The sequence below is a fragment of the Harmonia axyridis genome, chromosome 2 (assembly GCF_914767665.1).
Source record: "Harmonia axyridis chromosome 2, icHarAxyr1.1, whole genome shotgun sequence".
NCBI classification, from domain to species: Eukaryota; Metazoa; Arthropoda; class Insecta; order Coleoptera; family Coccinellidae; genus Harmonia; species Harmonia axyridis.
Genome location: NC_059502.1, coordinates 12,644,557 through 12,664,911, shown reverse-complemented (window position 1 = coordinate 12,664,911; position 20,355 = coordinate 12,644,557). Strand labels below are relative to the sequence as shown.

The window sequence follows — 20,355 nt, the reverse complement described above, 5'->3', positions numbered from 1 at the left end:
CTCTATATGTAGGTATCTCTGAAAAGATCATTATTTTCTAATTGAATATATAGAGCTATGAAAAAAAAAACTAAACAAACCATAAAACTTTAATGGCCAGTTGCACCATTTGCCTAAACATTGATTAAAATTTTTAATTTTTAATCAATGTTTTGATTGAAATTTTAAATTTTTAATCAATGTTTAGGCAAATGGTGCAACTGACCAGAATCTTCTGTAGTTCGGTAACTATGTGCTAATGTGTTTGCGTGCACATGTTTATGGAAAAAAGTATTGAAAATTTCGATATTGAATATTGAAACACCCTGTATAGATCATTAAAAATTCGACTCGTTTGTGTTATTTTATGAAATTTTAAACATGTTGTGCTTCAATCTTCAGAAGTTATACGCTTTTCAATTCATAGGACGAAGATTTTTGATGCGGATATAAAAAAAAATGGAGAAAGCATAAATTTTTTTTAATTGTTGCAGGATACTTTCGAGTAGTATAACATTTCCATGTATAAGAAATCACGGAATCGAGAACGAACAAAACACTTTGACGATCTAGTTTGCACTGATCTACCTGAAAGATAAAACACAGTACTTTCGCGTGTCGACCAGTTTGTAAATAAATATTTCGACTAGCGTAATTGAATATATTGAATGACAAATTTTTCTTCATTCTCCGCTTCAACAAACGCACGCCATCTCTGCACGCAAAGTGGAAGCGCGTCGACATTGTATGCAGTTTTTTCTGTATATGAAATATTATTCAAGGCGAGAGTAAAAACGTCTCAATTTTTTTCAAGAAACTACGACTCGTTGTTATGAAACACAAATTAAACCAAATTACATCATTAAAAATAATAAAGAGCGGTTTTATTCCACATGGGAAAAACCTTGGAACGCGATGAATGGAGCAATTTTCCTACGCCGAGAAATTTTTTCTGGACGATCACAAGTACACAAAAAATGTAGTATTTGTCGGTATAGAAATCTGATCGAATTATCACTTTACTCAATACGTCTCGGCACTAACCAGTAGAAACGCATTTTTTCTCAAAAATTCTACTTCATTTTACTTCGAATTCATTAAGTAAATATGATTGAGATCTTTTTGACAAAGATCGATGCAACGCGTTGTTAAGAGTTTTCATTAATCACTTATGATTAACTGTATAATTTTATAAAAAATTCAAACGATGTTTTAAATAGCCATTCATATTATCTAACAAAATAAATGTAAATGTTATGAGTAATTTTCTAAATAAAACGTTAGTAGAAAATTAGTTTCATTGTTGGTCCGAACTGTCATAATTTTTCAAAAAACCCAATGAACTTTCAATAATTTGTAGTCCTCAAGAAAACATAAAATTCTCAATGAGCCCTCGAAAAAATATAGTATTCCAGTTCAGTTCATCTTTTAGAATTTTGACTTTATTTCATTTCTAGCTCTATCATTGGAGTTATGATTAAGGAATAATTAAGAAATAGAGTATGATACACTTATTTGAGCTCCTTTAAAGTACCTGCAACATTAAGGGCACTCCACTTCATGTAGGTCCCTAAAACTCGTTTCGTCTACTTCAAAAGCTCACTTATATACTTGTATCATAATATACTGTTATAGCATAATTTTCCATCGCATTTCTTGAAAAATAATTATCATGCCTTTTCCTTGCGTCAAGCCATTTTCAACCAGACGACCTAAAGACCCCGCTAAAATTTTTACCTCGAGCTTTTCTTAGTTCAGTCAATATGTCAATATTTCACAGGGAAGTTCTGGGTAGTTTTGATTATTCGGTTTTATATGTTTTTTGGGGTTTGCCACCGAAATTTCTTGACGGAACTTTCAAAAAATGCAAAAAAAGATAAAAAAGTTCATTTTTTTAGCGTTTCATTTCTGCATATAACTCGGAAAATATCAATTTTTCGTAAATGTCCTTCTTATACAAAAAAGAAGTAAATAAAATTTCCTTTTCTCTTAAGGTTTTTTGTCTAATGAACTGATCTGGCTCGAACGATAGTTGAAAATTGCTGTATAACAAAAACCCAATCTTTTTTACTCCGAAACTTATGATTAATGGCATGTCATCTACTTAATAATATCTTCTTCCAATGCAATCCTGATGGGTTTAACCTCAGAGTAATAAACATAGACAGAGGTAGCATGTCATTTTGAGTAAGCAAATTTTGTCCCCAACATGAACTATCAAATTTGACATGAAGCGAGCGGAAATGAAAACTTATCAGTGATACTATATTTCACTCAATTCGCGAGTTTCTTCACAAAGAACACACTTCTTATGTTCCATAGTAAATAAACGTGTCATATTAACTCTAAATATATTGAAATGAATACCAAAATATATCAGAAATTCAGAAAACAAACTTCAAGCGCGCCAAACGACGTGAAACAACCGATGACACTAGGAGAGCAAAAGTTGCCAAACCTTGGATTTCAGCTGGTAGATACAGAAAATAATGAATATTCTGCTTATTATAAATTCGACAATTGGGAACAATATCGGATTCCAAGTATTCAAATTTGCACATTTAATCTGGAATCATTCAAATAAATATATTTCATTCAAAATAACACACATTCATAACGATATAGTAAAATTGTGGATTTGAAAATATATCATAATACGACAACGTAATCTTACCATGTTGAGGACATGTAAAAATTGCGTGTACTCCCTCTATGTTTATTACTCTACGCTTTTACTCAATGTTTTCTTCTTCCTATACAATCCAGATGGATTTAATCTATGAAGCCAGTTCTTTATATTGATTTCAATGGACATATTGAGGAAATAATACCATCGGAGTATTTATACAATAGAGTACGTAGTCAAAGTCAAATTTTAGTACAGGAAGTTCATTCACGGAAAATTTGAAATTTTTTTATGCAAAAAACCGCCAAAAATTTTTTTTTATTTTTTTTTGGATTTTTTTTAATGTTCCGTCACGAAATTTCAGTGACAAACCCCAGATTCAGCTTCGGCACCTAAAGAAACATATAAAATCGAAGAAATCAAAACCACCCCAAAACATTCCCATGAGTGACACTTATGAGCACAAATCGACCGGACCATCTCCCGACGATTCCAACTCGAAACCTGCCGTGTCGAAACTTCCGACCGGCCAAGACGATTAATTTTATTCGCGGGGATTGTGCATATCGCGTTCAGGTGCTCGCGCGCGTCAGATTTGACGAAGATTGGATCGACGCGCGAATTGGGTCAGAAGGGATCGATCCGACCGTTTCGCGGTCCCGTAGGACCCCCCTGGTTATATTGGATTCTGGCGGAGAATTCCACGGATATCGGCCCCGATCCGAATGCTGGATGTTATGTTACGATGAATTATGGGGGCATTCTGGTCCGTGAACCTGACGGTGTCGACACTCCGGCATGCGGTGTACATTACGGTATATACAGTGATTATTTTGTCAATATTGAGAAACCGAGAGTACGGTTCATTGGGAGGTGGGAGTGTGGTGCTTGAGTACGTCGATCTCTTGGATTTTGAGATGTGTCCAGTTTTCCCACTTGCATGGAATATCCCCTTTTTAGAGAATTTTGGCACCCAAAAGGGAAGAGGGATTTTTTTTTATGAATTCACAGTATTGTGGGAATTTTCAAAATAAAATTTGTAACACAATTTTGGATTTGCTAGATAACACTTTTGTCTCCCGAGAATTTCAAATTAAGGATATGCAATGGGCAATGTTAATTCGAAAGAGTTGAAAGACTTTTCATTTCGAACCTATAAAATATTTAATCAAAATGCGAATAATAGAACGCGCAAAATCAAGGTTCCAGAGTTATTGAATCTAGAATTAGATCTTTGGATCCACTGTGGGACATAAGTGGATCCAGAGTTACGGAATCTAGAATTAGATCTTTGGATCCACTGTGGGACATAAGTGGATCCAAAGTTCCACTTAAGACCCACTGTGTGTTCAAAGTTCTACTTATGGCGCGATACCAAATCACATGCTGAATTTCATCAATATTGGATTAATAGCACGTGAAATATTGGTGCTTCGAGATTTTCACGCATGATGAGCAAGGCATTGTGAAGGGTGTTTTTTTTAAAGCTATAGAAATTTAAATTGCAATAAAACAACGATGGATTATTCGATTGACATGAATTTTATTTATCCGCAAGATAATCTTGTGGCATTACATTTTAAATATGATTTCTGGCATATGTCCGCTACGGCTGGCTCGGATGTAGTCCAATCTGGACGTCCAATTTTCGATGACTTTTTCCAACATTTGTGGCCGTATATCGGCAATAACACGGCGAATGTTGTCTTCCAAATGGTCAAGGGTTTGTGGCTTATCCGCATAAACCAATGACTTTACATAGCCCCACAGAAAGTTGTCTACCGGTGTTAAATCACAAGATCTTGGAGGCCAATTCAGAGGTCCAAAACGTGAAATTAGGCGGTCACCAAACGTGTCTTTCAATAAATCGATATTGGCACGAGCTGTGTGACATGTTACGCCGTCTTGTTGGAACCACAGCTCCTGGACATCATGGTTGTTCAATTCAGGAATGAAAAAGTTAGTAATCATGGCTCTATACCGATCACCATTGACTGTAACGTTCTGGCCATCATCGTTTTTGAAGAAGTACGGACCAATGATTCCACCAGTCCATAAAGCGCACCAAACAGTCAGTTTTTCTGGATGTAACGGTGTTTCGACATACACTTGAGGATTAGCTTCACTCCAAATGCGGCAGTTTTGTTTGTTGACGTGGCCATTCAACCAGAAGTGCGCTTCATTGCTAAACAAAATTCGCTTATGAAAATCGGGAACAATGGCAATCTCATTTTGGGCCCATTCGACGAATCTACTCCTTACTTGATGATCGTTTGGCTTCAATTCTTGCACGAGTTGGATTTTGTAAGCACGCAAACCAAGATCCTTCCGCAAAATCTTCCATAAAGTGGATGGACACAGATCCAATTCCTGTGCTCGATGGCGGATAGACTCATTCGGGTCTTCCTTAATGCTACGCTCTACAGCAGCAATAGCTTCTTCTGTACGGCATCTTCGGGGATGCGAGTTATCAATAAGAGTAAACGTGGTGCGAAAACGTTCCATGGTTAATAGAATTAACTGCTCTGATGGACGATTTTGTCGACGATAAAATGGACGTAGGTCGCGATACGTATTCCGCACAGAACCATTATTTTCGAAATAAGATTGCACTATTTGCAAGCGTTGTTCAGGCGTGAGTCTATTCATGATGAATTGCCAAACCAAACTGAGAATAAATCACTTGACAACTGTTAAATCGGTCGCCATCTAGAACAGTAATGACAACTTAAAGTTATATACCTCGAAAAAAAAACACCCTTTATATCCGAAAGAGCTTGATTTCTTTTGGACCACTCTTCACCCAACCCGAATATCCATACAAAATTTCATCAAAATGGTATAATTATAAAGCGAATCTGGAAATATCACGTTTGTGCATGCTGAATACACACCCTATATCTGAAAAAGCTGAAATTGATGTGCGACCATCAACCAACATTCAAATTTCATCAAAATTAGATAAGAATTGTGGAAGTTAAAAGATTCACAGACAGACACAATACCAAAGTTGTTCAGAATTTTATGAAATGGTATGAAATGCATGTATAGTACGAATGGAAATTTCGAAAACAGAGGCCGAAATTGAGATCACATGAAGTTCGCTACAAATGGGTTTTTTCAATTCCTTGATTTGTAGCTTTCAAAATTAATGGATTGTGTACTCATCCTTTCAATTCAATGGAATAAACCCGCATAGTTTCCGATAAAAGTCCTGGGCAACATAAAACGATTTTATATTCGGTTTCAAAATTCTAGACTCCTCGATTTTCGGGGATATCGATAAAATAACTTCCATTCCGAAAGTAATTTATCGGAAATATTAAACCAAAATCACTCGTAATGTTTTGCTACCCTATAAATTCCCAATAAAATCTCTGGACATGCTCGGGCCATTATTGGTTCCGATTAAACTCAGGTTATAAACCCTCTTTACCCTTCCCTCACTCAGAAAAAAAAAGGACACGCCCGACGGACAATAGCCGGGTTCCGAGAAATCCATATTTCAAATTCGATCTCGTTGAACGCGGAGCTAGGTGGGCAGCCCCAAGGTTACGTTTGGGCGCCAACGTTATACAAGATTGGAACTCGGGTGGGCGCTTTTACCGGCAAACTGGTTAACTCCCTACTCGCACTTTCTATGGGCCTATTATGATACCAGCATTCCTGTCTTTCTTTGAATACGCTCGATAAATAAAGGATCGATAGACATCGAAATCATAAAGGAGTCTGGCAAAGTTCTCGGGAGAGTTATGGGACGACAGGGTTGTTTTCTTGGAGGCAGCCTATACGGCCTTAGTTTTTGTTCTCGTTGTTCGGTTCTTATTGGTGAAACTGTTGGATTACACGCAGCTGACAGATAAACTCAATACGTGGGACTTATGAATTAACAATTTGTGTTTATTGTGTTTGATCAGATATATTGTGTGTTTTTAGCTACATGAGAAGTTAAGACGGTTGTTGTCTATGGTTTGACAGTTGAGAACGTCAAACTGTGTTGGCATTTCTATTTAGTTAGGTTTGGCAATACATCAGGGATCGTTTAAAGCCAAAACAATGCTTTCTTATTGTGGAAATTTACCTTGAAAAAAATAAATGACTTAGAAACCAGACAGAAAGAACATGAAATACTGAAATCCTGTAAAATCTCATACGCTATAACTATAACCAGAAGAGTTCAGATTCTTTTGCCATCACTTATGACTAACATTGATTCAGTAGAAATATGTCCCGCACCCTATATCTGGATATTCGTACTTCAATATTGAGATTCTAAAGATCTCTAGACTTCGAATTGTTGTCATAGACCAACAACTTCATATAGTCTCAAAATAACGGAACACAGGTGTGAAATTATTACTTTCTAAAGGCCAATTACCTGTTGAATTTCTGGGGATTACAGACAGAAAAACTTTGCATTCAATTTTAACCGTATATGTTAGCATTGAATTGAAGCGATTAACATTTACTATGTTTATCTTCCTCATGAGGTTTCCGAATCTTCAGCCAAGAAGCAGAAGACACAATCATTTTTTTGTGATTCTCGAATGAATATTACGCGTAGCTCTGATATATTCTTCTGTGTTGAAGAATGATATCGGAAATATACTGAAATCGCAAGACATTTCGAAAACTCGTTATAATTAAAAAACCATCTTTCCTGAAGTGGACAATACGCGTAAGAAGTGCACCTTGGATATTTATTGCTCTTGCCTCCTGGGAACTCTGCATAACACCTATGATTGTCAACTGAATCTTTGTTCGCCCCTCTAGGTAAACTTATAGTGCATCAGCCATATGGGACTCTCAAGAAGCCCCAAAAATCTACCTCCTACCATGAAGAACCGTACGTCGAAGGCTGTGATCATCATAAAGACGGAAGGCACCTGAAATACAAAAATGAGACCCCTATCGTTCGAGAACCTTCGTAGGTTAGTCGGGGGCAAGAAGAAGAAAAAGAAGGATGACTCCGGTTTCAGAAGGAGCGAATCATTCAAGAGGATATCAATACGAAAGAGCTATCTGGATCGCGGCAAGAAAAAGAACTTATCGAAGCTGGAAGTAGCCACGCAAACCGTTCCCGAAGAGGAACTATCCAAAATTTTTGAAGCCACGTGCAAAGTCGACTCCGCCATTCAGGTGGATAGAGATGAGCCGTTCCAAAACACCTATATGGAGCTGCCGAGGAGAAAGCATGTTCTTCCAAGCACCACCAAGAACAACGCTCAACCGGAGAAGTTCAAGGTGAAAGAGCCACCTTTGACGTCGTTCGGTGGTAAGGGTTCTGAGAGGACTGTTATATACGTACCTGCCTCCGACGACAACCTCCCTCCTCCTATTATCGAGGAGATATCTTGCTCCCCAACCCTTAGGAGGAGATCGTCGCATTCCAGCATCCTGGAACGGAAGGAGAGCAACGATTCGGCAGTGGAGATGTTTCCTTGGGGCGATTCCGTAGATATTAAGAAATCCCCCTTGATGAGGGATAAGACGAAACTCAACCGTTTACCTTCGTTGATGCCGACTGATTCCGGCAACGAAGAGATGTGCTCGCTTTCCATCAGTCTGGGTAGGATCTGGATGGACGCCCCTAGGGTAATGTCTCCTAGAAGCCTGGAGATACCGAGGAGTAACGAACGCCAATCGAACCCACCAGCACACAACTCTCTGGACAGCGCGTTGCGAGACATGAAGGACGACAGAGTGATATCCAATCGCCTTCAGAAGAGGCAAGGGTTTTACGTGAGCAGAACCTCCTCTTCCAACAGCAACACCACGAATTCGACTGGTCTTCTTTCTAGCAGGGATTCTGGCTTATCATTTTCTGTGCCGACGTCTCGTTTCTCCGACTTCAATTCACCCTTTAAGATGACCTCGGGGTTCTTCAATAAACAGCCAAAACCGAGACTGTCGGTGAGTCGCGACGGTTACTTCAAGAGGACTACCTTGGCGGAGACCAACAGACGCTCGGTGAAGCGGAAGAGCAGCAGGAAAAAGAAGAACAAGCTGACGAGAGAGGACAAACGGAGGAGCTGCAAGAACGACATCTACCAGGTGGTCGTTGGCAGGCGTCCGCGTCAGCTGAGCTTCCTCAAGCTGGACCCTATGATCTTCGTGCCTCCGGAGAAGAGGAAACCCTCGATGAAGAGGAAGAAGTCCTTCAGGAGTGAGATGTGTGAGATAAGAAACCTGAATCCGACGGAGAGTGTCTACGTGGGCGTCGACACGACTACGGACGAGGATCTGTACGAAAGCCTACCGGGGGATCTGGACCTGGAGCTGTGGGAAGATGGGCGATGCGAGAACGGACACCTTTCTGATGACAGTTCGCAAGACGATGAAGTGAGAGGGTCGGTTTGTGAAGAGACCGCTCGGTTGTTGAGCGATTCCGACGGTGACTCTGTTGATAGTAATAGTGATAGTGAGTGGAAGTATATACCGACGACCTCGGCGAAGGTGGCTCGACCGATCAAGAGGAAGAAGTCGATCGGTATATCGCGTAAGAGGAATGCTACGTTTGTCGTCAGACCGACCATCATAAGGGCGCCGTCCACCTTGAGAAGACCTAACAGAAAATGCGGTAAGTTTCATTGGCTTCATCTAGGATACGAGAAAAACAGGATATTCTTATTTTTTTTTTTAATTTTATGTAAATTTTTTTTCTTGAACTGGACGGGGTAGTGCTAAGGGTCTGTCATATATGCTGAGGAAGCATGTTCTCGCCCTTTTTGATATCATCGCCCAAGCATTATTGCCTTAATTTTCGGTGGTGAGGAATTGTTTCACTAGGTCTCAAATAAGTTTTTTCGAGTACCACAGAGTTTCAAATTCTAAAAACCACCTGGCAAAAGTAATCAATTTTCAAGTGGAAGGCTGCGATAACTCAAAATGTCTTTTTTTGAGTTATCTCGTTGGCAACGATATGACATACGTTTTTCATTATTGGATGCAACTCCATATATTCTCTCCCTGTAGCTTTCTTATTTTTATTGTTCTCCACATAAAGCGAAAATTTTTCGAATTTTTCCGCTTCTGTGTAGTGCATATTCGATGAATAGTTTTATTCAATGACAAACGTATGTTATATATCGTAGCAAACGAGATAACTCAAAAAAAGGCATTCTGAATACCGCAGCTTTCCAATTGAAAACAATTACTTAGCTTGCCAGATGGTTTTTAAAATTTGAAACTCTGTGGTACTCAAAAGAAGATAGGCCAAACATATGTTATATATTCGAAATCAGGGGAAAAAGAGCTAGTCAAATATAGAAGAATATACAGGGTGTTCCATTCGAAAAAATGAAGTTGCAATCAATATTTATCGTTTTGTGAAATCATTTCAAAAAAACACTAGTCAATTTCGTGAAACTTTTGTCAAATTATGGTGAAAAACCCGGTACATGACGGTCAACATCAAACTGAGGTTCACGTCTTTCTCCCCAACGTCGTCTAACCCTTTTCCGGCCATCATGTGCACCCATGTAATGGAAACATATAATATGTTCTTTTATATTTATATTTTATGTTTATTGCTGTTTAAAAGTTTTTGTTCTTCAACAACTTATTTATTATTTCACAACATTGTCGTTATTAGCAGGTTTCTGTTGTGTTAAGTCCTATATTTATGATAATTTTCCACAAATCGTCTTTCCAGTTTTGATCTTTTTCACTCGCTGGCAGGGAGATCAATTTTGTATGTGTTCGGTATATTCAGAACCCCCAGGCCTTGAAAATCCTAAGTTCCTATAGGTATCTTCTTTCGAAAAAGATCGTGGTTTACAGCGTTTCAGCTCAAAGCGCAGGTTAACTAAAATCATCCAAGCCGATATGACAAAATCATAAGTACTCGAACTGACCCTTGAAGAACATCATACGTGTATCACGATTTCCACCATATGGCGACCGAACGAGAGGAAAAATTCGCTGGAAATCCACCCTTCAGGCACGGGTGGTCGTTAACGAGCCCTTGACCGGCGTGCGTATCCTCAAAGATATGAAATTTCCCCATGAATTACATTTCCAATTTCCCACGGACGGAGAGGTCCGGACCAGCTCTCGGCGCTCGTATGAATGGCCAACTGTGACGCAACGGAGAATCGGAAAACCAATTATGTCTCCGTAATTTGGTTATTAATGGACACGGGGGGATTACGTAAGCGACGCAGATTGACTCGGCCTAGAGGACTCTGACCGCGCTAACCGTAGACTGGTTTTTTTTTTCGTTAACTCTCCATCATTGGACGACTCCGATAGCCGCCGATGTGATTGAAGTATCGTTATTGATGTGGCTGGATTTCCATTAGGTACAGGAGGCGGAAAAAGTTGAGTTTTGTTTAGGAGTTTTGAAGGTTTGGTCTTCGGAGTCTTATTTCTCACGTTATGAAACCGCATTTATGATGATATTCCGAATAATCGAACTGAAAGTAATGAACTCATATGTAAAAGCTCATATAGGCTCATAAAAGAATCCACGTTGGTATATGTTATATCTTCATCATTGTTAGGGATGTCTTTGTTTGGTTGGAGTTTTTACAAATGAAGATTATTGAGGTCGAAAGAAAGACTTCTTACCATTTCTTCAGATTCGGCTGGGTTAAAAAATAGAGGCTGTTGAAAATCCATGAAAAATGTAATTTTCAGTTTATATCTAACAGGCCAATTGAAAAGTCTCCGGTCTACTATAGTATAACACTTCCTTTGGCAAGATTCGATTTGATTATTCAACATAGTTGACTTCAAGGGCGCTACAGCGATTATAGCGATCTTCCAACTTTTCGATACCATTTTTGTAGTACGATTTGTCTTTCGCTTCAAAATAGGTCTCAGTTTCGGCGATTACATCTCCATTGGCGCTAAATTTCTTTCCAGCGTGCATTTTTTAGAGGTCTGAGAATAGGAAAAAAACGCTGGGGACCAGATTTGGCGAATACGGTGGATGCAGAAGCAATACGAAGCTCAATTCATGAAATTTTGCCATTTTTTTCATTGATTTGTGACACAGCGCATTGTCTTGATGAAACAGCACCTTTTTTTTTCCTTCAAATGGGACCGTTTTTTAAACGATTTCATCCATAACCTTGCCAGCTGACTGTTGCTTTTTTTCCTCGCTTTGTATTCGGTTCATCGTCTGCAGTCCACCCTGCTGAATGTCGATTGGACTAGGGAGTGAAATGAAGAAGCCATGTTTCATCCATTGTCACATATCGGCGCAAAATTCAGGTTTATTGCACATTTTGCACACAACTTTCTCATGTACAAATGTTCGTGAATGGTATGATGTACACGTTCAGATGATATCTTCGCAATGTCTGCTGTCTCGATCAACTTCACTTTACGGTCATTCAAAATCATTTTGTGAACTTTTATTATTTTTTCGTCGGCGGTAGCCTCTTTTGGGCGTCCACTGCGTTCGCCGTCTTCGGTTCTCATTTCACCACGTTTAAACTTAGCATATCAATCAATGATGATTGATTTTCCTGGTGCAGACCCCGGAAACTCTCCATCAAGCCAATATTCTGCTTCAACTGTAATTTTTCTCTTCAAACAATTATGTGTTATCAGCACACGAAATTCTATTTTTTTTCATCTTTTTTCAAATAACAAAAGTAGCTACACTCACAACCCGATATCTCGCAAACTAATGGTAGGACTGATGTCAAATTTTGACACGTATTATTTGAAGGTTGGTACTAACTGAAAATCATATGGATTTAATACTAGCACCGACATCTGTGCATCACACCGGGGACTTTTCAATTGACCTAATAATCATCTGAATATGTTAAAGTATTATTCCTGAAGATCATTGTATAATGTTCATTTTGGAGAATGCCGAATTAAAGTTGGTTTTTCAAAGGCGCCATTTTATGAATGCTAAATGAAATAAAACTAACTTAATTTCATTTGATAACGAATTTCTATCAAGTAACTACCGAATCCATTAAATATTCTTAATGTGGAAAATATTCTCAATGTTGGACAATATTCTCAATGTTGACAATATTCTGCAAGTTGAAAATATTCCCAAAGCTGACAATATTCAGAATGTTGATAATATTCCAAAAGTTGACAATATTCAGAATGTTGATAATATTCCAAAATATGACAATATTCTGAACGAATCGATTCGAAGAGTACCGCGTTGAACTCGAGGCAAATGGCGTTCCTTGGGTTTTTCTAGCGGCGCATCCGCGCCAAGCAAGTCGTTGAGAACCCACGGTCACAGGCGATTTTAAAGAACCATCGCGAAGAGTCCGAGCTCTCTTGGAGTTGATCATCAGGTGTGGCTCGCACAAGAGATGTTCCCTGCACGCCCTCGACCGCCGTGAACTTTAGAGACCTTTCCGTTCATCCAGACTGCAGCAAGAGAGGCTGCGACTCTGAATAGATAGATAAATCTCCGCTTTCATGTCCAGCGGCGTAGCAAAGCTTCATTTGAATTTCAAATGTTTGTTATAAGGATACTGTCCCTTTTTTTTTTTCCTTTAACGAGGGCCCATTCGTCAAGCTCGGTTCTATTAAACGGAACGGCGAAGAACAAATCTTCCCAACAGTCACGAACTCGAGATAAAAGATTAACAGTAATGAAAATTCGTACAGGAGACAGGCGGTCCCATTGAGAAGGCGAGGTTTCATTGAAATGTACGAGTCGAAAGATGGAATCGCGCGGCTCCAGTTTTCGAGCGGGATATTCTCGATGTCGGAGGTGGTGATCAAAGAATATTCATCTTGGGAGAAACTTAGAGAAACAGAGCCAATTGAAAAGTCTCCGGTCTACTATAGTATAACACTTCCTTTGGCAAGATTCGATTTGATTATTCAACATAGTTGACTTCAAGGGCGCTACAGCGATTATAGCGATCTTCCAACTTTTCGATACCATTTTTGTAGTACGATTTGTCTTTCGCTTCAAAATAGGTCTCAGTTTCGGCGATTACATCTCCATTGGCGCTAAATTTCTTTCCAGCGTGCATTTTTTAGAGGTCTGAGAATAGGAAAAAAACGCTGGGGACCAGATTTGGCGAATACGGTGGATGCAGAAGCAATACGAAGCTCAATTCATGAAATTTTGCCATTTTTTTCATTGATTTGTGACACAGCGCATTGTCTTGATGAAACAGCACCTTTTTTTTTCCTTCAAATGGGACCGTTTTTTAAACGATTTCATCCATAACCTTGCCAGCTGACTGTTGCTTTTTTTCCTCGCTTTGTATTCGGTTCATCGTCTGCAGTCCACCCTGCTGAATGTCGATTGGACTAGGGAGTGAAATGAAGAAGCCATGTTTCATCCATTGTCACATATCGGCGCAAAATTCAGGTTTATTGCACATTTTGCACACAACTTTCTCATGTACAAATGTTCGTGAATGGTATGATGTACACGTTCAGATGATATCTTCGCAATGTCTGCTGTCTCGATCAACTTCACTTTACGGTCATTCAAAATCATTTTGTGAACTTTTATTATTTTTTCGTCGGCGGTAGCCTCTTTTGGGCGTCCACTGCGTTCGCCGTCTTCGGTTCTCATTTCACCACGTTTAAACTTAGCATATCAATCAATGATGATTGATTTTCCTGGTGCAGACCCCGGAAACTCTCCATCAAGCCAATATTCTGCTTCAACTGTAATTTTTCTCTTCAAACAATTATGTGTTATCAGCACACGAAATTCTATTTTTTTTCATCTTTTTTCAAATAACAAAAGTAGCTACACTCACAACCCGATATCTCGCAAACTAATGGTAGGACTGATGTCAAATTTTGACACGTATTATTTGAAGGTTGGTACTAACTGAAAATCATATGGATTTAATACTAGCACCGACATCTGTGCATCACACCGGGGACTTTTCAATTGACCTAATAATCATCTGAATATGTTAAAGTATTATTCCTGAAGATCATTGTATAATGTTCATTTTGGAGAATGCCGAATTAAAGTTGGTTTTTCAAAGGCGCCATTTTATGAATGCTAAATGAAATAAAACTAACTTAATTTCATTTGATAACGAATTTCTATCAAGTAACTACCGAATCCATTAAATATTCTTAATGTGGAAAATATTCTCAATGTTGGACAATATTCTCAATGTTGACAATATTCTGCAAGTTGAAAATATTCCCAAAGCTGACAATATTCAGAATGTTGATAATATTCCAAAAGTTGACAATATTCAGAATGTTGATAATATTCCAAAATATGACAATATTCTGAACGAATCGATTCGAAGAGTACCGCGTTGAACTCGAGGCAAATGGCGTTCCTTGGGTTTTTCTAGCGGCGCATCCGCGCCAAGCAAGTCGTTGAGAACCCACGGTCACAGGCGATTTTAAAGAACCATCGCGAAGAGTCCGAGCTCTCTTGGAGTTGATCATCAGGTGTGGCTCGCACAAGAGATGTTCCCTGCACGCCCTCGACCGCCGTGAACTTTAGAGACCTTTCCGTTCATCCAGACTGCAGCAAGAGAGGCTGCGACTCTGAATAGATAGATAAATCTCCGCTTTCATGTCCAGCGGCGTAGCAAAGCTTCATTTGAATTTCAAATGTTTGTTATAAGGATACTGTCCCTTTTTTTTTTTCCTTTAACGAGGGCCCATTCGTCAAGCTCGGTTCTATTAAACGGAACGGCGAAGAACAAATCTTCCCAACAGTCACGAACTCGAGATAAAAGATTAACAGTAATGAAAATTCGTACAGGAGACAGGCGGTCCCATTGAGAAGGCGAGGTTTCATTGAAATGTACGAGTCGAAAGATGGAATCGCGCGGCTCCAGTTTTCGAGCGGGATATTCTCGATGTCGGAGGTGGTGATCAAAGAATATTCATCTTGGGAGAAACTTAGAGAAACAGAGCATTTCAACAGAGACTTTCTAGCATTTTTATAAATCGTTCGACGAAACTACACTGCGCAAAAAAATTAACGCACATTATGGAAATCTCAAATTATTCTACAACTGAAGGTGTTCTCAATGATAATTATTTTTATCGGAATTATGCATGCATATGTTATCCACTTTCAACGTTTTTCTTCAATACAGATGTTTTTTCCCAGCAGGAATAAAAAAAGATGAGATTATCAGATTTTGAATTTATTGGCTCCATTCTGAAATCAGTTGTTCTCGATCAATTCTAGTGATCAATAGTTTTTCTTTCGTTTGATTTTCTACACTCGATCGCTATGCAACGCGAAACACGCAATTTGACCCAAGAGGAATGTGCCCAAGCGGTAGTTTTGCGAGAAGAAGGGTAGACATATACAAGAATTGCAGAAAGGTTTGGAGTTTCACATACAAGTGTGTCCAGAATGTTGCAGCGATCAAGGGAGACAGGTATGAATGTCCGAAGACCAGGACAGGGTAGACCACGGGTAACAACTGCCATTCAAGAACGTTACTTGAGAGTTTCTTCGTTGGGACAACGGTTTGCAACTGCTCGCCTCCTTCAAAATCAGCTTGAGCAAACTCATGGGGTGCGAATTAGCACTCAGACAATAAGAAATCGCCTCAGAGAATATGATTTAAGGCCTCGTGTCGCGACAAGAGGCCCAGCTCTTACCCCAGCCCATCGAAGGGCGCGTTTGGATTTTGCGAGAGAGCATATCCATTGGGAAGACTTTAATTGGGAAAGAGTTCTCTTCACAGATGAGTCTAGATTCTGCCTCTACCATTGTGATCGACGTTCCCTTGTATACAGACGTCCACATGAAAGATATGCTCAGTGCAATTTCCTGAATAGTACTGGTTTCGGGGGAGGATCGATTATGATATGGGGTGGAATATCTTTGACTGCTCGCACAGACCTAGTGGTCGTTGATAATGGAGCTATGAATGCTGATAGGTATTTAAGGAATATTCTTGAAGAGCATGTAGTGCCATTTGCCCCATACATTGGTGAAAATTTCATTTTTATGGACGATAATGCCAGACCCCATCGTGCATGCATCGTTCAGTACCTCGAAGAGGTGGAAGTCTCTCGAATGGAATGGCCAGCAAGAAGTCCAGATCTCAATCCGATTGAGCAGGTTTGGGACAACCTCAATAGAAGGCTGAGAAGTTCAGAAAATCATCCAGGTACTCTTAATGACTTAGGAATCCAACTCAGGGAAATCTGGGAAGGATTAGATCAGAAAATTTTAATATCACTAATTTTGAGCATGAACCGTCGTTGCCGAGCTGTAATTAACGCAAGGGGTGGAAATACCAAGTATTAAATCACTTATCAGTATTCCAGTATTTTGAAAATTGTTTATTTCTCTTCTTTCACATAAGATTCGGTGAAATCCTGAATTTTTCTTCCATTTAATGTGTCTTGTTTCGTTCAAAACCTTCCTGAGAGAACATAAAAAAATAAGTTATAAAGTCAATGTAGAGTTAATTTTCATTAAAATTGAGATTTCAGAATGTGCGTTAATTTTTTTGCGCAGTGTATATTATATTATTATTTACTTCATCGCATACTGTTCTGAACAAGATGAAATTTTCCAGACTTACCAATTTTGTGAAGTCAATTAACTCTTTTTCGAGTTTTTTTGAAAAATATTTGACAAAAAAAAAACAAATATTCACTAAGGTCACTTCACAACCATCAAAAATAATTTCTAACCTAACCTAACCTTACCTGTTATCTGTTAGGTTAGGAACGATTTTTGGTGGTTGTTGGTGAATATTTGTTGATTTTATAATTTTCTTTTTTAAAAAAGGCGATAAGCGTTTGTTGACTTGTAACGTTACAATTGCCCATGAGACTCTAAAGACTAATTTCTAGGGTTGGTTTGGCTTATTTGGCAAGAAAACTCCCACCCAGGTTTTTACAAATTTAATGAAATTAAAATATACAAAGATCGATCCTTTTCAATCTAAACAAATAATGAAATAACAACTTAACTTAAATCCTTTTTGAATGAGTTACTCTGCTATTAGGATGGAACCTCTTCTGTAAATTATTTTCAGCCTTCTGAACACCAGATCTTATCAGGAAGCTATAGTACTCCAATCCCCATGCAACGAAGTTGATGTGATAATGCCAGGTATTACGCAGGTATTCTTTCAGATTCAGGAACTAAAGTGGTTTAACATACGTACTATTCCAAATTCTGTATCTCAAGGAAGTACTTCTTGATATTTTTCAATCCCAAGAAAGGTTTCTGTTGTTCCAATTCCACGGGAGGTGCTTTGAGAAAATGAACAACGATATTAGAATATGTTTACTCAATTTATAACTCCTTCTCGGATTTCTAACCAAGAAATTACAAAGAAATCATTACATTTATTATCAAATAAACCTGAGAAGGAGTTTTGTTGAAATTGTTTGACACAAAAAGAATCCTACCAAACCTGAAATACGTTTCGACAAGATGGATGACTCTAAAAAAAAACTTAAAAAATTAAATTAATTCGTTCTGGTGAGATTATTACTTGTTGAATACAAATATTCATGTCAACACTTACCGAGAATCCCGACACAATTCTCGCCGATAAATTAGATTCCAAATCTCAAATTAAATTGATAATGACTGAAATCTAAATCTTAGGTACGTATCTTTGCTGAAGTCTCGACAACTATTGAAAATCTCTCAGAAGATTCTCTCTAGATCCGCGCATCCGCGCTCCGACCGATGGTATACGATCAACTGACAAATTACCGCGTCTTCGAAAATTTCAGTAGCGTAATATGGACCGAAGCGTGCAAAATCGTTGCAGACTTCGGATTCATAATCTACACCACAAACTTGGTTTGGAAAATTTCATCAGGTTCAGAGCAGTATGGGATAAAGTGAATAATTACCCAGAAACATCCCAGCCTTTTTATAAATTGTTGAGAACGACACTATAGGATTTTTATTTCAGTGATGGCGGCACGAAAAGCCAATTCCAAGTTGTCAACTGTATCCACCTCAAAAACGAATACAATACCAGGCAATTCCTAAAGTTGTGCTGTCAGCCCTTCATCATGTTTCCGATTCACTTATTCTGATATCCGTATTTATTTCATTCGTAATAGAAGGTTTTGGTTGTTTTCAATTTCATTTTTATCTACTGCGTTTATCTGCATTCGTATAAGATATTGATTCAATATAATTTTGAATGAATCATTAATAATCTTTCAGTATGCAATGAAACGTTAGAAATAATTTCTTGAGCAGTAAAATTATTGTTTAATTGTCTGGCAATGAGATTTTCCTTCAATCCCTGACGTCATGATGTTGCTAATACAAACGAACCATGTCAGTGTTAAAATTCTAGCTCGTCCATAAATTAGAAGAGACTCTTTCGACTCTACATGATGGGCCACGGTCGATGGTACCCTGGATTCTTAAGGAAAACGGAAGGTACAAATTTATTGAAAATTTGTTCTCCTAATTAGGAACCACTGTTCTATCGCAAATTTTACATGTCCCCAACATGGTTAGATTACGTTGTCGGATTGTGATATATTTTCAAATCCACAATTTTACTATATCGTTATGAATGTATATAATATCGAATGAAATATATTTATTTGAGTGATTCTCGATTGAATATGCAAATTTGAATATTTGGAATCCGATATTATTCCTAATTGTCGATTTTATAATAAGCAGAATATTTATTTTTCTGTATCTACCTGCTGAAATCCAAGGTTTGGCAATTTTGCTCTCCTAGTGTCATCGGTTGTTTCACGTCGTTTGGCGCGCTTGAAGTTTGTTTTCCGAATTTCTTATATATTTAGGTACTCATTTCAATATATTTCGAGTTAATTGATTGAATGAATGAAACGTTAATTCACTTTGGGACATAAGAAGTGCGTGTTTTGTGGAGAAACTCGCGAATTGGATGAAATATCGTATCTCTGATATGTTATCATTTCCGTGCGCTTCATGTCAAATTTGATAGTTCATGGTGGGGACAAAATTTGCTTACTGAAAATGACATATGCTTGCTCTATCTATGTTTATTACTGTGATACCCGGAAAATTCACGTTTGTCCATGCTCAACGTCTATCTTTAATCTAGTAAAGCTGACTTTTTTATGGGACCATCTGCGGCTCAAACTGGATGTCCGTGCCAAATTTCATCAATATCGGATAATACTTATAGAATTTAAGACTCTTACAAGGACATGCAGACAGAAACGAAACCAAAATTGTTCAGAATGATCCGAAATACATTTTGGTAGATCAAAAATTATTTCCTGCCCAAAAGCGATCACAACGCTCCCACCATCTTCGGTAGGCTCGGAATCAAAACCAAACGCCGAAGAATAAGAAGAAGAATAGCGGTCTTGTTGGCATCCTCTCATCTCGGCCTCTACGTTATCGAAAACCGCCAGCCACAAAAAGTGGCGTGACAAGTTTCGTTTCGATAATTGACGACTGGTGGATTCTTTGTCGCTAAACACCAGGCCGTAATTAGTCGTTGGTCATGTCGAGAGAGTAATGGCGCGTAGCAGCAGGATCGGACACTGGGTGGAAAGCTTGTGCGTTTGGTGCAGCGCACTGCAGGTTGTAACGGTGCAGAGCCCCAGGTGTTACCGAGGGGCTTGGCGCAGATGGAGAAATTCGCATCGGCCGTGTGAGACGGCCGTGGAAATATTTCGCGAGACGTTGGAGATAGACATTGTCGTCATATTCGCAAGGTTGATCCGGGCTTTAGTGCTAAACAATATCAGCAGACCCTTTCTTTCGAAAATTTTTTAGTTTAGAAGTAATAAAATAACTGTTAAGAATTAAAACCTGGATGGACAACAGCTCAAGAACTACAGCGTCCAAATTA

At 38.6% G+C, this 20,355-nt stretch overlaps 1 protein-coding gene across 9 annotated transcripts in view; it reads left to right on the top strand.

Annotated features, from left to right (window-relative positions):
- The window catches only part of LOC123674035 (disco-interacting protein 2), a 114,568-nt gene that overhangs the window by 27,957 nt on the left and 66,256 nt on the right, over positions 1-20,355 (top strand). For 8 of the 9 annotated variants that reach the window (XM_045608849.1, XM_045608848.1, XM_045608847.1 and 5 more), the window contains exon 2: positions 7,379-9,185. The exons of the other annotated variant lie outside the window; for it this stretch is intronic. In XM_045608849.1, coding sequence (XP_045464805.1) covers positions 7,505-9,185 — 1,681 coding nt within the window. In that variant the 5' untranslated portion in view covers positions 7,379-7,504. The remainder of the gene's footprint in view (positions 1-7,378; positions 9,186-20,355) is intronic. 9 annotated transcript variants of the gene reach the window in all.